We start from the raw sequence: 17,827 nt of genomic DNA on the forward strand, positions 1-17,827 counted from the left end.
ATAAAAACGCCAATTTCAAAAGGACAAGCTTGCTATTGAAGGTTGCAGGCAATTAGTGTACACAAAGCAAACAAATGAATATGACACTGACTAGCCTTCAGATAAACTAAGAGAAAGGCAGTAGGTTTGATGCAGTGAAACCAAAACAAGAGGATACAATGAGCAAGAGCTAAGGATCACAAAAAGAACCACAGACAGAAGGAATATTTAGCTATTATATACAAATTTTTCATTACTCAGAGACTTTCCTTATTAACACTATTAAAATGATTGTAAGTGACATGAAGTTATATTTGTCAGTGTTAAAATCATCAGTTCACACCAGTTTCAGAAAAACAAAGCTGGAGTAACACCTCCCATCCCCTCCCACTGAACCACGGGGTGTACTTGATAATAAAATGCAATTAAAGGAAGTTGGATATGCATACCTTGTTTTTTGGTTGGGGTGGAACAACCATTTTTCTGGCCAACTGCACCTTCGTTTTTCGGATTCAAAATGACATATTTACTCTTCAGAGTTTCTAGTTGACAGGAAAAGCCCTTGCTGGCAGGCTCAAATTCGATTTTCTCAAGAAGAACCTTCTTTGCTGAAGCTGTTAGCAATTTGTTAAGGTCACCTTCATCAGTAGAATCTTTTCGTCCAGGCTTCAGGGCTTCTTTCAACTTGTCTACTATCGGCATGGTGCATAACTGTAATACAGAAAATATAATGAGCTAAATTATCTTCCACCAACAGCATAATGAACCAATCAATACAAGGTTGAACTAACCTTGTTCCCTTTGAAGCAATGCCACATTAAACCAAAGTTATCACATAGGGTATTTCAGCTGAGGCAAGGTTAATTTTTAAAATTTGGTGATTAATATTCATTTCAACTAGAACAAGTAACATTTTTCTCCAGAAGGATCTTTCACTGAAACTGCACTCCATCTTTGCAATATCTTCCCAGCCTATGAATTAGGGCAGCTGAAACGCAAAGATTAACCAAGATGAGCAGCAGACAGGAGTCAGGAGGAGACATAACGACTTGCACCAATTTAGGGCGAAGAATTTAATCTATTTGTCTTTTATTAAATCTTCGTGACAACAGTAGTCACACATTTCTCAATATCTTCTCAAAATGGAAAAGACAGCTCTCCTTTCAAGTTTTTTTGGCATACTGCATCAACTTTAATTGAACAGATTGCTCTACAGTTCCTCAATAAGACTCCCTTTTGACCAGAGTAATAATAGAATGATAGCAAATTTTCACAAAGTATAAATAACAGACAGTCCACATTTATCTGGTATACAGACACAAGCTATTGCATTCTACACTGTGCTCTGCTTTGCTGTTGAAAAATGATCAATACCCTAATCCCATTAAACATTAATGGCTGAACAAATTTTTTTTGTAGGTAGAATCATAGAATCCCTACAGTGCAGAGAGACCCCATTCAGCCTATCAAGTCTGCACCAACCCTCTTAAGAGCATCACACCCAAACCTAGCCCCCACCTTAAACAACTCCATATTTACCATGGTTAGCCCAGTTTAACTGCACATCATTGGACACTACAGTGCAATTGAGAATGCCCAGTCCATCTAATGTGCACATCTTTGTCCAGAAGATACCAAGTAGTGCAGAAAGTGCAAAGGTACAAAACATTTTTTAAAAAATGAGACTTCTCTTCATGAACCAAGTCCTTGCTGGCAGGCTCAAATTCAATTTTCTCAAGAAGAACCTTCTTTGCTGAAGCTGTTAGCAATTTGTTAAGGTCACCTTGAACATACAACTTTTTTTGATTAAGTGTGATTCATGGAAATTTAGGCACAGGCACCCCTTACCATCAGAATAATTTAGCTCAATCCAGGCAAGTTACAAAAAACATATTTCACAACTATCATTTTTTCATTATTAAACCCAAAACTTACAAAATGGACTTAAAATGTCTTTACCTCAGCATGCACACCAAATATTATTCAAAATCTAGTCAAACACATTACTGTGTATACTTAATTCCATGATTTTTTCAATTATTCTAAAGCACTCACATCATAAGAGTGACACCAAAAGTGTGGGTTCAATTCCTGCAATGGTTGAGGTACACACAAAGAATGTTTGAGGACTATGGGTCTATAATCAACAGAGTTTAGAAGGATGTGGGAGGGCGGGGGGAGGAGAAAGATCTAATGAAAACTTACAGAATACTGAATGGCCTGAACAGCATGGATGTTGGCAAGTTTTTTCCATTGGTAGGAGAGACCAGAATCAGAGAGCATAGCCTTAGAGTAAAGGGAAGATCTCTTACAACGGCAATAAGGAGAAACCTCTTCAGCCAGAGAGTGGTGAATCTATGGAATTCATTGCCACAGAAGACGGCACGGTGGCACAGTGGTTAGTTAGCACTGCTGCCTCACAGCACCAGAGACCCAGGTTCAATTCCCATCTCAGGCGACTGTCTGTGTGGAGTTTGCACATTCTCTCCGTGTCTGTGTGGGTTTCCTCCGGGTGCTCCGGTTTCCTCCCACAGTCCAAAAAAGTGTGCAGGTTAGGTGAATTGGCCATGCTAAATTGCCTGTAGCGTTAGGTGTAGGGGAATGGGTTTGGATGGATTGCGCTTCGGCAGGTCGGTGTGGACTTGTTGGGCTGAAGGGCCTGCTTCCACACTAAGTAATCTAAAAGAAGGGATCTAAAATCTAGAAGTGTGGAGGCTGGGTCATTGAGTATATTTAACACTGAGGTAGACAGGTTCCAGAGAAAACAGGAGCATGGGACTGACAACTCATCAGCCATGACAGAATGGCAGAGACTCAATGGGCTGAATAGCCTAATGTATGCTCCTATGGTCTTATGAAGCAATCTCCTTCTCAACCTGACCTCTCTCGAGGCATGGTGACCCTCAGTTTAAACCACCACCAGTTATCTATCTAATGAGAAACCAGCTCTCTTGTCTGGTAGGACTGTGGTGACTTTTTTTAAAGCAAATAATCAACAAACTTTCATACTATTTTTACTTTAGGATTCAGCACCATTTACTTTTAACTAAGAAACTAACCACAAATTAGCTACAACAATTAATTTTAAAGTATAATGGATCTATTGTTTCTTTGGAAGATGGGAATAAAGAGCAATTATGATGAATATAAATCAGTAGTACAGATTTTTTTTTCACCAGACAAACAAATCAGAATGAGAACATGTATCCCACATAGAAATATATTAACATTTGCAATTGATTGAGCCATTTCATTCTGACTGCATGAAAAGACTGACTGGTCAGTTTGCACAAATCCAGATTTTACAAATGTTGTCGGCAATTTAGAAATCATAGAGACTTATGACATCAATCGGATACCAAAAGAATTGAATTTATTGTCATGTGTACTAAGGCACAGTGAAAAGCTTTTTCTTGCAAGCAATCCAGCAGATCACAGAGTTCAGTAGCATAGATAAGTAAATAATAGGTAAACAGTGGCAAAAACAAAAACACAGGTACAGGCAAATGCTAAGAGTTTGAGAGTCCATTCCGTATTCTTACAACAGCAGGGTAGAAACTGTTTTGAAACGGGCTGGTGCGTGTTCAGGCTTCTGTACCTTCTCCCCGATGGTATAGGTTGTAGAAAAAGAGATAAGTTAATTTCAATGTCAAGTAAACACATATTTTGAGGATAAAAAGCAAGAAATTGTATGCTGTTCTTTACTATATTAACTAAAAAGGTGAGGGGTGGAGTCAAATAATGGTGAGTATTAAAAAGGAGAAAATAATCACACAAGACATTACATTTGTTAACTGCTTCTGTGGCTTTCCACAGAAGGATTGAAATAAGTGGAACAGAAGTACTTAAAGAGAAAACAAATTAGCATGGCTAAGTGAGGTGTCACCTTGCAGAAGTTAACTTAATGTTTGCTGTAACACATTAATGCAACACCTGTCACCAGGGCTAGCAGCCATTCTTAAAAGGATGACTAGAGGGTGTTTAGCATTGTAACCACTTTACTAAATATGTACCAAGTTCATCAGACCTGACTTGGTTCATCAGACCAAATTGACCTTACACTTCTGCAAAAAAAAAAGGATTTTCATATTGGTAGCAAGTCTAGGACCTTAGAGTTCAAATTCTTTATATTTAGCAGCTAAGCATTTGGTTTAAACTGGATGAATGTAGTTTAGGAGTACTCAGTGCTTACAAATAGAGTAAAAGATTATGAGGAAATAGTTCAATCATTTCCAAATCGAAAAAGTGAGGCAAAGACAATTGAATGGTTGACAAATTTTAATAACTTGATTCAAGACAAACCATATCAAACAGGTGACTACTAATAAGAGTCTGACATGTCAGGGAGGGTTGGAGGAGGAATAAAGAAATTCTTGCTTTTACATTTAAAAGGTTGTAACATCAAGTTGGAAATTAATCATCTTGACAGTACTGTCATTGCCTGAACTTCATTAATTTCTCATTTTCAAAATCTTCCAATATTTACAATAGCAAGTTTAATACTTCAATCATTTATTAAATAAAAGGTTCAGGGTATTTCCAAAACATAGAAGGGTCTTGAGTAAGAAGAATGTCTGAGAAATTACCTGACTACAAAGAAGTTACATATGTAGAACATAATTTCTCAACTGTGGTATGCACAGGATGCAACAGCAGTCTGCAATTTACCACAAGTAAATAAAACAGATCATGGACTTGAATTACATGCAACATAACTTGTCACTTAGTACAGTAAATCAAAGCAGTGTATATTTTCATACTAAGCCAACAGTGGAGTTCAAAAAAGTTACTATTCATGAATATATTAAACATTAATCATTACAAGCAACAACCTCACATTGCCTAATCCACATCTTTCTGCACCGTATTCCCTCTGGTGGTTAGCCTTACTAAATTCCTTCCTGTCTAACTCAGACCAGCAGCCACCCAGCCCATCTTACCAACTCTCTATACTTGCTCTATACTCCCAGGATGCTCAAGCACTGGAGAACAAGGCCATTGGCACTCATGAACTTATTGTTAATGACTGCACTAACATTGCAGCATTTACAAGAACCTAGTTGTGGGTGAATGATACCTTACCTGTTACTGAAGCCTCCCCAACCAGTTGTATCTTTAACCCCTTGACTCAAGAAGAATGCCACTGTAGCTGTGTGGCAATTATCATCAGATCTCATTCTGGCATTACCAACTTCTCGTCTCACACTTTCACCTTCTTTCAGTATCTCATCATGTTCCATCCCTCTCCATCTCCCTTCCAATCAGCATTAAAATACTCTTACCAAAATATCTTCACCACATTCTCCCTCCACACCAACTTATTTATGAATTGACTGCTCACGCTCAATGATTTCAACTTGCATTATAAATGATCTACCTGTCAGTGTCAACATCCTCTTGTCCTCCTCAAATCTCCCTCAACTGTTAACTGCACATCACCCAGACTTTATAACTCAACCTGCTCTTGCTTCTCCCATCATGTTTATCAGGGATAAGGTCACTCCCATGTATCGCTCTCCATTCAAGCTTTCATACTCTAACCTCTTTTGCACCCAGCTCTGGAAAAATCTATCCCCAACTCAGAAGTGTTTTTTCAAAATCTGAACGGCTGAGCCCTTGAACTTCGCTTGCAATAATCAAAAGAGTGGGACAATTCATTTTGCTGATTTCTCACTAATGTTGTAGTGACTTTATAGCATAATTTTCCCCTCTTGGCCAAGATCGAGGGTGACATGCTTCGATTCGGTTTATGAGATGCCCGACTCATTCAATGTGTGATTTGCAGGCCCTGCCGTATGTGGGACAGATAGTGCTTGGAGGGTCATCTTGGCAAGTTGCATGGATCTTTGTATAGTTTCTCTAACACTTCAACTTCACTGCTGGCATACAAATTCTCTTGAGGTATCAGGTAGCTTCCCAAATGAACCTTCATTTTGGTTAGTCACAAGTCAAGAGTCCGCGTGAGTTACTGGAGATGGATGACCTCTTCTTTATGAATTCTGGAAAAAATCCTTTTGCAGTTCCAATGGCTTCCTGGGAATCTCCTACCACAACCAAATTCTGAATAGTGCAATTGTTTTAAAGATCCAGTGCAAGTTGTACCAGAATATGTTCTGCCCACCAGAGCTGAATTTGAGTGACTGGCACACCCATGAAGGGTCACCCTTTTTCACCAGCCAAAGGCACCACAGCTGGAACATGTATGGTATTTGTGAGGTGCCTGCTACAGGTTGGCCAGGCCTCTGAAGCATATGGAGGCATAGATCAAAGAGTCAGAGGCCAGCATGTCTATCAACATTACTGAAACAGGTGATCTAGTCATTTATCACATTGCTGTCTGTGGAAGCTCACTACAGTTCTGAACCTGCACTGACATAACACCTCTGGGATCAACAAGTCTGTACAAGAAAAACAATATCCTTTCTTACACAGCAGAATTCTGTTCAATAAAATGCTTTGAATTCAATTTTGCAAGGTCCATTCTCAGAAGCCATTACTACCAATTCTTCAACTAACCCAGATACATTGCTCACTGAAATGGCATTGCACTTATAAGTATCAAATTCCTTTAAAGCTATTCGCTTTTTACATAGAACACGGAAGTTCTTTAAGAATAGCAGTCATCTCACAGGCTAGACAGTTTCAAATGTTGGCAAATCAAAAACAAACAGCAAGAGGATACAGGGAGGCAATGTTCAAGTTGTCATCCCATTTCCCCCCTCAGTCGAAGAAAAGTGCTCAGAGACGCAGCACAGTTTTACATCCATATTTATTCCAGGCCCTGGAGGGAGACAGAATGATCACCCATGTGTGCAGGGACATGAGTTCTGTCTTCTCTCTGGAACAGCAGTTTCTTCACGAATTGTACAGTCATTTTAAAGGGAGGGACATTCAGATAATGCAACATACATACTAATTGGGTGACCATTACAATTGACAGTTGCTGATTGTTAAGATTAAGCCGTCTGCTGTTACATAACGAATGTTCTTAACCGTAACTGGCTTCAAATAATGAAACTTTTCGCCTTGTTAAACTGTCCTTACTTAATGAATGTTAAATGGCTCTGGCTCGACATAATGAATGTTTTCCACCTTGTTAACCTATTACCTTTGCCTCCATCACCCCATTGTTAACTGCAAGTTCTTAGCTGATCTGAGTCATGCTCAGCTGAACCTTGTTTCACAAAACTCAGAACTTAAATCTTTCCTTACCTGCTCATATCCCATACACATTCTCAAAGTCAGATTAATGATTAACAGGCAATAAATGACAGAGATGTATCATACTTCAAAAATCAACCAAGGAAAAGAAAGCCAATAATTTTCTCATGAACTAAAAAAATTTGCATCAATGTTTAGAGCATCTAAACAGATCTTCACAAGCATGAGGTTCCATGAGCAACTGGGTTGAGATGCCAAAATGTATCTTTCAAATTAGACCACTGAAAAGATAACGTAAGTTAGGGAGATACAGTCAATGAGAGAAATTCATTCACATGCTGTTTTCAAGTATCAGACAAAACCACAAGACCATATCATAGATACTGACAAGGAAGACAATTTGATCCTTCCAAAGAAAAGGAAATTTACAGTTGTCTAACTTACTTGCTGAATTCTAAAGAAACAACTTTAATATCTAGGTTTTAGAGAGAGCAGATTTTTTGAGATGCATTTAGGAGAGCTTTTTGTATCAACATGCAGGATGTCCAACATGGGACAGTGCAGTGCTTGATCTAATTCTGAGAAAGATCAGTGGGGTGGGGAGTTGGGGGGCAGCAGCGCATTTTAGTGATAGTGGTAACAACACCAATTGTTTTGTTACTGGAAAGGAGAAAGACAGTCCGGACAGAAAAATGATTTTTGGATTGGGGAAGACATGTTTGATTAAAATTAGGCAGTATCTTGCCAAAGTAGACTGGGAACAGGTACTGGCGAGAAATCTACAAGACAGTGGAAGGAAGGTGACTTGTCTTCAAAAACAACCCTCAAATGTCGAGAAATATTCAGCATTAAATAAGGAGGAAAAGAGGGGCCTTTAATAGGCACAAATGGAGCTGTGGCTCAGGAATGAACAGGTCTAGCAACTTAATGTCCTAGGGTATAGATGCTATAGGAAGGATTTTGGGGGCTGGGAGGCCAGCATTTTCAATTAAGGATTATGGCTGTACTGAGGGAGGATATTCCTGGGAGTACATCCAGGAAGGTTATTTGGGTGGGACTGAGAAATAAGAAAGGGATGATCACCTTATTGGGATTATATTATAGATGTCGATATTACAAGAGTTGGTAGTGCACAAAAGGTGGATAATTTTTGCAAGGTTTGTAGCTCAGGTTGAGGTTTAGGGTGTAGGTTTGCTCGCTGAGCTGTAGGTTTGATATCCAGACGTTTCATTACCTGGCTAGGTAACATCATCAGTGGCGACCTCCAAGTGAAGCGAAGCTGTTGTCACCTGCTTTCTATTTATATCTTTCTCCTGGATGGGGTTCCTGGGGTTTGTGGTGATGTCATTTCCTGTTCATTTTTTTTAAGGTAGATAGATGACATCTAGATCTGTGTGTTTGTTTATGGTGTTGTGGTTAGAGTGCCAGGTCTGTAGGAATTCTCTGGCATGTCTTTGCTTAGCCTGTCCCAGGATAGATGTGTTCACTTGTATAAATGACTTGGTGTGAACACAGGAGGTATGGTTAGTAAGTTTGCAGATGACACAAAAATTGGAGAGTGTAATGGACAACAAAGAATGTTACCTCACAGTACAATGGGACATTGATCAGATGAGCCAATAGGCCGAGCAGTGGCAGATGATTTTAATTCAGAGAAATGAGACGAGCTGAATTTTGGATAGGTAGATTAGGGCAGGAATTGGTAAGGTCCTGGGGAGTGTTGCTGAACAAAGAGACCTTGGAGTGCAGTTTCATTGATCCTGAAGTTGCAGGCAGACAGTACAGTCAAGAATGTGTTTGGTATGCTTGCCTTTATTGGTCAATGCATTGAGTGTAGGAGTTGGGAGATAATGTTGCAGCTGTACAGGACACTGGTTCAGCCACATTTGGAATACCATGCACAATTCTGGTCTCCCTAATATAGGAAGGATATTGTGAAACTTGAAGAGGTTTCAGAAAAGATTTACAAGGATGTTGCCAGGGTTAGAGGGTTTGCGCTACAGGGAGAGACTGAATAGGCTGGAGCCGTTTTCTCTGGAGCTTTGGAGGCTGAAGGGTAACATTTATGGAGGTTCATAGAATCATGAAGTTCATGAATCAGATGAATAGCCAAAGTCTTGAATAGTCAACACCTTTTGAGAAGGGTATATCATGCCTAATTAACCTTATTGAGTTCTTTAAGAAGTTAACAAAACAGGTGGATTAAGGTAATGCGGTTGATATGGTGCACACTGGTTTCACTAAGGCGTTTGATAAGATTCCATACGGTAGGCTATTGCACAAAATACAGAGTTTCAGGATTGAAGGCGATTTAGTGATTTGGATCAGAAATTGGCTAGCTGAAAGAAGATAAAGGGTGGTAGTTGATGGGAAATGTTCATCCTGGAGTTCAGTTATCATTGGTGTGCCACAAGGATCTGTTTTGGGCCACTGCTGTTTGTCATTTTTATCAACAATATGGATGTGGGCATAGGACGGGTTAGTAAATTTGGGAATGTCACTAAGGTAGGCAGACTATGGATTGTGCCAAAGAATGTTGTGGTTTACAGAAGGACATAGATAAGATGCAGAGAAGTGGCAAACTCAGCTTAATTTGGAAAAGCAAGAGGTAGTTCACTTCTGTTGGAGTAACAGGAATGCAGAGTACTTGGCTAATGGTAACATTCTTGGCAGTGCAGATGAACACAGAGATCTGTGTCCAGAAGCATAAATCCCTGAAAGTTGCCACCCATGTTGATAGGGTTGTTAAGAAGGCACATGGTGTGTTGATTGATAGGGGTATGGAGTTAAGTTTCGGAGCCACGAGGTCATGCTTCACCTGTACAAGACACTGGTAAGGCCGCACCTGGGGTACTGCATACAGTTCTGGTCACTGCATTAAAGGAAGGATATTGGCTTTTGAAAGAGTCAGAGACTTATTAGGATGCTGCCTGTTCTGAAAGAAAGGTCTTACGAGGAAACTGAGGCTGTTTTCATGAGAGAGAAGAAGGTTGTGAGGTGATTTAATCAAGATGTACAAGATAATCAGAGGGTTAGATAGGGTGGACAGCAAGAGCCATTTTCCACAGATGAAGGCTAACACGAGAGGACATAATTGAGGGGTAATTATTTGAGGACATATCAGTGTTAGCTTCTTCACTCAGAGCAGAAGGGATGTGGAACAGCCTACCCACAACAGTAGTAGACTCGCTGATGTTAAGTGCATTAGACATGCTTATGGATAATAATAGATGGGCATCAGAGGTCAGTGCAGAAGGCCTGTACTGCGCTGTAACGTTCTATGTCTTTTCTTTGGGGTAAGGGAGTCCAAAACTAGAGAGGGCATAGGTTCAAGGTGAGAGGGGAAAGATTTGAAAGGGACGTCAGGGGCAACTTTTTCATGCAGAGAGTGGTGCATGTATGAAATGAGCTGCCAGAGAAATTGGTGGTGGCTGGTACAATTACAACATGGATGGGTATATGAATGGAAAGGGGTTAAGTCAGGATATGGGCTAAATGATGGCAAATGGTACTATATTAAATTTAGAATACCTGGTCAACATGGACAAGTTGGACCAAAGAGTCTGTTTCCATGTTGTGTAGCGCAATGACTTTATTATTCTAAAAGACTGTAGATTCCAGTGGAACATAGCAAATGCAGGAGGAACTTCAGAAAGCAATTAGGAGAGCAAAGAAGGGGCACACAAAAATATCAACAGGTGAGATCACGAAGAACCCCAAAATATTCTATCAAAGGGAAGAGAATAACCAGGGAGAGAGAGTGAAGTGCATTAGGGACTGAGGTGGCAATCTGTGTCCGCAGCCAGAGAACATTGACAGAGTGTTCAACAAGAACTTCACACCTGCCTTCGTATGGCAAAAGGAGGATGATGGTACAGAATTCAGGAAGACAGACTGAGAAGTTATTGAGTAAATTGTTACAGGGAGTGAAGAGGCATTGGATAGGTTTAGAAGTGGACAGTTTGCCAGGTCTGGCTGAATTGCATGCCAGACTGCAATGGGAGATAAGGGAGGAAATTTCAGGAGTCTGACCCCAAGATTTAAATTCCTCTCTGGCCACACAGGAGCTACCAGAGCACCGAAAAACACCTCACGTGTCTCCATTTTTCCAAGAAGTATGGTAAAGATAAACCTGGGAATTACTGAACAGTCTCACATCAGCAGCTGGCAAACAATTGGAGAGAATTCTGAAGGGGAGAATTAATTTCCTTAGAGTTGCAAGGTTTGATCAGGGATAGCCAGCATGGCTTTGTCAGAGGGAGGTCATACCAAATAAGTTTGATTGAATTTGAGTTGAGTGACTAGGTGTGCAGAAAGATTGAATCCATGAAATGTGGCACTGGAAAAGGCACAGCAGGTCAGGCAGCAGTTGAGAAGCAAAAGAGTCGATGTTTCTGGCACAACCAGTCCTGATGAAGGGTTATGCCCAAAATGTTGACTCTCTTGCTCCTCAGATGCTGCCTGACCTGCTTTGCCTTTTCCAGTGCCACACTTCATCAACTCTGACTCTTCAGCATCCATTATCCTCACTATCTCCTTTTTGCAGATAGGTTGATATGGATTACTACAAAGCCTTTGACAAGGCCCAAATGGGAGATTCATACAAAAAAAGGTAAACGCTTGGGTGATCCAGTGTAATTTGGCAAGTTGGATCCGAAATTGTCTTAGAGGCAGGGCGGTGGTAGAAGGCTGTTTGTGTGATTGGTGGCTGGTGTTCAGTGGCGTACTCAAGGGATGAGTACTGGGTCCTTTATTGTTCGTGATATATAAATGATGCTTATGTGTGAGCATGTGAATGTGTGCACACGTGTGCTGCAAACGTGCGTGCGCATTAATAGCAAATGACACAAAGATTGGTCAGGTAGTTGACACTAAGGAAGAAGGTCTTACTATGTAGGAGGATACAGACGGATTAGTCAGATAGTAAATCAGTGGCAAGCAGAATTTAACCCAGACAGTGGGAGGCAATGCAGTTTGGAACAAGTAACAAGCTGAGAGAGTAACCATTGAAATATTAGGACACCAGGAAACTTGGAGGAACAGACGGATCTTGGGGTGCTTGCTCAAAGATCCCCAAAAGCAGGAGCAATTAATAGGATAGTTAGGTGGCAAAGACACTTGCCTTTATCAGTCATGACATAGATTATAAGAGGAAAGTGCCATGTTAGATCTGTGCAAAGCTTTGGTTAGTCCTCAGCTGGACTATTGTGTGCAGTTCTAGTCATCACATTATAAGATGGATGTGATTGAACTAGAAAGGGCGCAGAGGTGATTCACCAACAGGTTGCCTGGGGCGGAGCACTTTAGCTATGAAGCAAGGCTGGATAAGCTCAAGCTGTTTCCTTTAGTGCACAGAAGGCTGAGAGGTGACCTAATAGAAGTGAATAAGACCGAAGGGCATGGGCAGGATAGGGTTACACTTAGAAAACATCTAAGGAAGGAGAAAGGCAGGCGGTTTAGAGGGGATTGGAGGAAAAACCTTTACAGTCAGAGAGTAGTGGAAATCTAGGATCATAGATTCTGGTATCATCGTTGAGGCAGGAAACCTCAAACCTCAAACTTAACAAAATATTTGAATGACATGACATTCAAAGCTATAGACCAAGTGCTGGAAAGTAGGATTAGTGTAGATTCAGTAGTTCTGTTGGTGAAGTCTTAACTGACTGAAGGTCATCTTCTGTCTTGTATGATTCTGCACTATGCAAGTTTCTTTAATTAACACATCTAACATGTGACAAAGCTAACATGTCCTCCCCAATTTTGAAGTAATTTGCTTAAAGGATTTATACTGTGCACTGCTGTTTGACATTTTTACTGAGCCTGTTTTCCAGGTCTTCATTCAATTCCAATTCTCTTGGTGTTCTAACCGTAAGTGACTGCAATAGTACTGGACTCAAATTATATTTGCATCCTGCCCAATTCATTTTTAGTTCACTTCAATATCTGACATAGGTCGTTCTGCTATAATGCGCGTTTCAGTGTGAGTTGGCTATAACGTGATTTACGAATTGTGGGTGCTGTTGGATAACATAAGCTTTCTGAATGGGTACAATTTTCTACTAGCCATCTTCTGCAGCAAGATTTCTGTGGCGCGAGGTTACAGACGAACACAACTGTCAGCGTTATATCAGAATGACCTGTATTTTCTGTTCCTGAAGCTCTTTCAATGTTGATGAATTTCATATTTCTTTAAAATTAAAGCAATACCTAAAACTAAATATGTCCAAACAGAGAGGAACCTGTTTTAGGATGGCAAAAATACTACGTAACCATACCATTAATCTGAATTTGTTTTTTCAAACTACATGATAACTCAGTGAAAACAAATGGGCAGCACAAATTCTGAGCGTTCCCTAAAACTGGGTAAAGAATAACCTCTTCTTTAAGATGCAAGGGTAGTCTTATCTTTCAGGTTTCAATAGGTCAGTTATTGCTGTACGTCAGAGTTGCTTCTAACTTACAAACCTTCCCCCGCTAGATAGAAATTACAATAACACAACTTGTGAAAAAATGGCATTTTCGTTTCCAGAGTTTTCTATTCGTGCATACATCATGCACCATTAAAAAAAAAGTCGTATCAATCACTGCTACGTCCAAAAATGGATCATTGATGAGTGAAGGATTAGGAATTGAATGCTGGACTGGACTGCGTGAAAGAATATTTCTTATGCATTTTGAAATTACTTGCATAAATTAATGCAAGTTTCACAAAAACGAAAGAATCTTAAACCATGACATCAAAATGCACGGGTAAAAATAGAACAATTAAACACTTCCGACACAATTGTATATTTAAAGAGGAATTTTGTTCTGCTGCTTAACATGTATAAATGTCAAACATACTTACACAATAACTTAGATAACTAATTAGAAAACTACCACTGAGAACAACTGAATTTAATGCAATCCTGCTTGGTCTAGTAATTATTCTTTCCAGCATCAACTTTATGTGATGGGCATTCATTTTCAATATGCTACCAGAAGGATAGCCATCGTCTACTTCCCACTAATTCCAGATTCCTAAGCCGTAATAATCTTTCCACTTCGCCAGATTTACTATTGCCCATTCCTGGTTGCCCTTGAGAAAGCAGAAATGAACTGGGTGCTTGAACCATTACAGTCCTCAAAGCATAGGGTCACCCACAATGCTTCAGGAACTATGTTCCAGGACTTTGACTCAGAGAGGGCGAAGGGATGGTGCGTGGCTTGGTGGGGAACTGCTACGGTTGCCCTTTTAGGTGGTAGGGGTCAGAGTTTTGAAAGAGCTGTCAAAAGTTTTGAGGGAGCAGGAAAATCAATGATGTTTCAGGCAGGAGCCCTTCATCAATTCCCGCTGTGTTTTTCCATCACCACTCTAATCTTGACAGTGTTTATATCTGCTGTATGATCTGCTGAGAGTTGCCAATACTTTGTCACATCAGATGGCATGATTTTTGTTCCTTCATGATTGATGTAGACACATACTCATCTATTTGCAGCACCAACCCCACTTAACTCAGACGAGTTAACCAGATAGATATAAACACACTGTATCAGAATGTTTCTGAATACTGGTAACAGTAGACCAACATCTTCTACAGACAGTGAGCTTGTGATTAACAATTTAAGTCAGCAGGTCACGCTTGCTTAGGTGGAAGGGTTCTTTCTCAAATGGATCAATCATGGACAACAATTCCTCCCATCAAAACTTCAAAAGTCAAGATACAGATGTGCTTCAGATTAGTTTTGTGAATATTTTAACAACTTAGCATGCTACAGCATTTCCAACACCAAATTCTACATTTAGACTCGTTGGGCCGAATGGCCTCTTTCCACACTGTAGTGAATCTAATCTAAAATGGCCTAAAACCTATTTTTCCCCTCCCTCAAAAGGGTCTAAAATCTGGAGAGCAGCTCAAGACTAGAGCACTCCAACATGCATCAACTTTTTATTGCTCAACACCTGATGATCACGTGGTTCTGTGTATTTCGTCATGTATCCACCTCTTTCAGAGGAGAGCCAATCCATGTTGTGGAGCACAACCGTAACCATATTCTGCTCACTCCTTGCTGGATTACACCAAACATTCCACCCAGCCACCATTCATTTACTTACTTTTGTACCAATCAATCAATCAATCAACAAACCATCACAGAAGGTAACTGCAATTGTACAGTGTTCAACACAAAAGTTAACAAGCACTCTTCCACACTAACCATTATAAATTATACAATTAATCCTACTTATAAATAATTGTTGTACAATGTTATTGTGAAATGTCCCTCAAGAACTACTAAATGTTCAGTCGAAAAACAGCAGCATCATTGGTTAATCTGTACAAAAGTCTCCACAGACCCCATTTTGAGAAGCTCAGAAATGAAAAGTAGAATATTGTGGATGCCGCAAATGCTGGAGAAACTGAGAAACTCCAGTTTTGAAAAGTGATCCCAGATTTGAAACATTCTGTTTCTAATTCACATCTGTTGCTAGACCTGCTGAATTTCTCCTGCATTTTCTGCTTGCTTGAGAATCACTAATTTAAGAAGATAAATGCTTTTAGAGCAACAAATTTTGAATAGTCAATGCACATCAGACACTGTTCAAATACACAGTCATAGAGTCAAAGATCTCCCAAATAAATGGGAAAAATCTACAAGATGGATGTTCACAACCAGAGTGGCTGTTACGTTCAGCCCATGGAACAGGGGAAGATGAACTGCATACGTAATCTTAAAAGTACAGTGGAGACCAAAAGTGGGAAACAGAGTTCACTGAAATAAGGACAGAAACACAGGTGGTCACTGTCCTACCACAAGTGACCATTTTCTGTCCGCCCTCCATCTTGTAGCCACTATAGTGCAAGCAAAGATTGAAACTCTTCCTGCACAGAAGTACTGTTCCTACCTAGAGGTCAGAAGGTAAGGTTAATGTCCGACTAGCCTCAGATTTGCTATAACAGCTGAACATGTTGATTAAAATAATACATCAGCAAAACTGTCCCTCTAATAATTTAGTGGGAATCAGTACAAAAACGACCAAAATTCTATTTCAAAAGATCGTGTGCTTCAGACTAGTGGGTATTCTACAGCACTTTCCAGCTCCCTGTGCCAAGGAGAATGAGTTAATCTTGGCACTTTTACAACTGCAAAAATCACAAACATTTCAGATTTTAGTTGGGGTGAAAAGGTGCGGTTGGGATTGGAGGAAATTCCATAATAAGGTCACACCACTGAAGGCAATTCAGTGCATCAACATCATGAAAAAATATTATTTTCTCTTCACTACCAATATTTTCTACTTCTTTTTCTTGCAGTCAGTCCTTGGGTTCTACCACTTCAGATGCTGGTTTGCATAGTATAATTTCCACCCGTTATCATAACCCTACTTTGTCCATGCACTCAGCTATAACAGTACAAATACAACTAAACATGTCGCTACCAGAGGAATCAATTGCAAAAGACACAGCTCAAGAATTAAACCCACCACTTATCTGGGCAATTCAAGTAGTTTTTTTATACTACAGTGTAAATACCTCTACTTAATTCCCAACACACCATGACCCATGATGACAAGCATGCTTAGCATTGCGAAGAGTCCTTCCTGTCATCTTATGAAACTGGGATACATTTTTCAAATCAAGATGAATGTGAACAAGCGACAAATTGTACAGAGTTATAGAGATGTACAGCACAGAAACAGACCCTTCAGTCCAACATGTCCATGCCGACCAGATATCCCAACCCAAATCTAGTCCCACCTGCCAGCACCCGGCCCATATCCCTCTGAACTCTTCCTATTCACATACCTATCCAATTGCCTTTCAAAATGTTGCAATCGTACAGCCGCCACCACTTCCTCTGGCAGCTCATTCCATACAGGTACCACCCTCTGTGTAAAAAAAGTTGCCCCTTAGGTCTCTTTTACATCTTTCCCCTCTCACCCTAAACCTATGCCCTCTAGTTCTGGACTCCCAAACCCCAGGGAAGAAAGACTTTGTATATTTACCTATCCATGCCCCTCATGATTTTATAAGTCTCTATAAGGTCACCCCTCAGTTCCGACACTGCAGGCAAAACAGCCCCAGTGTATTCAAGCCCTCCCTTTCGCTGAAATCCTCCACAGGGACAAACTGTTATCTGGCCAATTAAACTGCTCATGACCATTCTAAAACTTCATTTGTGAGTTGAAAATTTCAACCAATTCCAGAAACAAGATAACCAACGTAATTGCTCATTTCAGACTCAAAGTTGATTTAACTCAATCGCCTATATGCATTTTCTGTCTATTTCCATCAAACACTGACCATTAATCAGATTATTAAACCAACACTGAGCAATACTCTCGATGCTCTGCATGTTCTTGCAGAATTAGCTGAAGTTCTTTTATTCCTTCACATCATAAATTTATCATACTAATCACTGTGGACAATTGGCAAATAACCTTGACATCAAGCAGCGGGGACTTATTTGGACGAAGCAGCCAATATTTGTGAACAATGAAAATGAATGGAGGCAGAGTATTCAATCAGTTTAAGCTGACCCACAACAACCACGAGTGTTAAAGTAACCACTTCACATCTTCAAGTATTACAAAAAGGGTACTGATACCATTTTAGCATCTGTCAAAGAACAGTCACCAAGAAAAGAAGATAGCAGGAACACAAGAGATTGAGGTGTTGTAAGAATCAAAGATTTGTAACAGTATATA

The 17,827-nt window shown here is 40.0% G+C and overlaps 1 protein-coding gene across 2 annotated transcripts in view; it reads right to left on the bottom strand.

Moving 5' to 3' along the window:
• Positions 1-17,827, bottom strand: part of usp36 (ubiquitin specific peptidase 36) — a 77,744-nt gene that overhangs the window by 54,231 nt on the left and 5,686 nt on the right. For both annotated transcript variants that reach the window (XM_060844859.1, XM_060844860.1), the window contains exon 2: positions 429-690. In XM_060844859.1, the coding sequence (XP_060700842.1) occupies positions 429-681 (253 nt within the window). In that variant the 5' untranslated portion in view covers positions 682-690. The remainder of the gene's footprint in view (positions 1-428; positions 691-17,827) is intronic.

The sequence above is a fragment of the Hemiscyllium ocellatum genome, chromosome 25, assembly GCF_020745735.1.
Source record: "Hemiscyllium ocellatum isolate sHemOce1 chromosome 25, sHemOce1.pat.X.cur, whole genome shotgun sequence".
Taxonomy (NCBI): Eukaryota; Metazoa; Chordata; class Chondrichthyes; order Orectolobiformes; family Hemiscylliidae; genus Hemiscyllium; species Hemiscyllium ocellatum.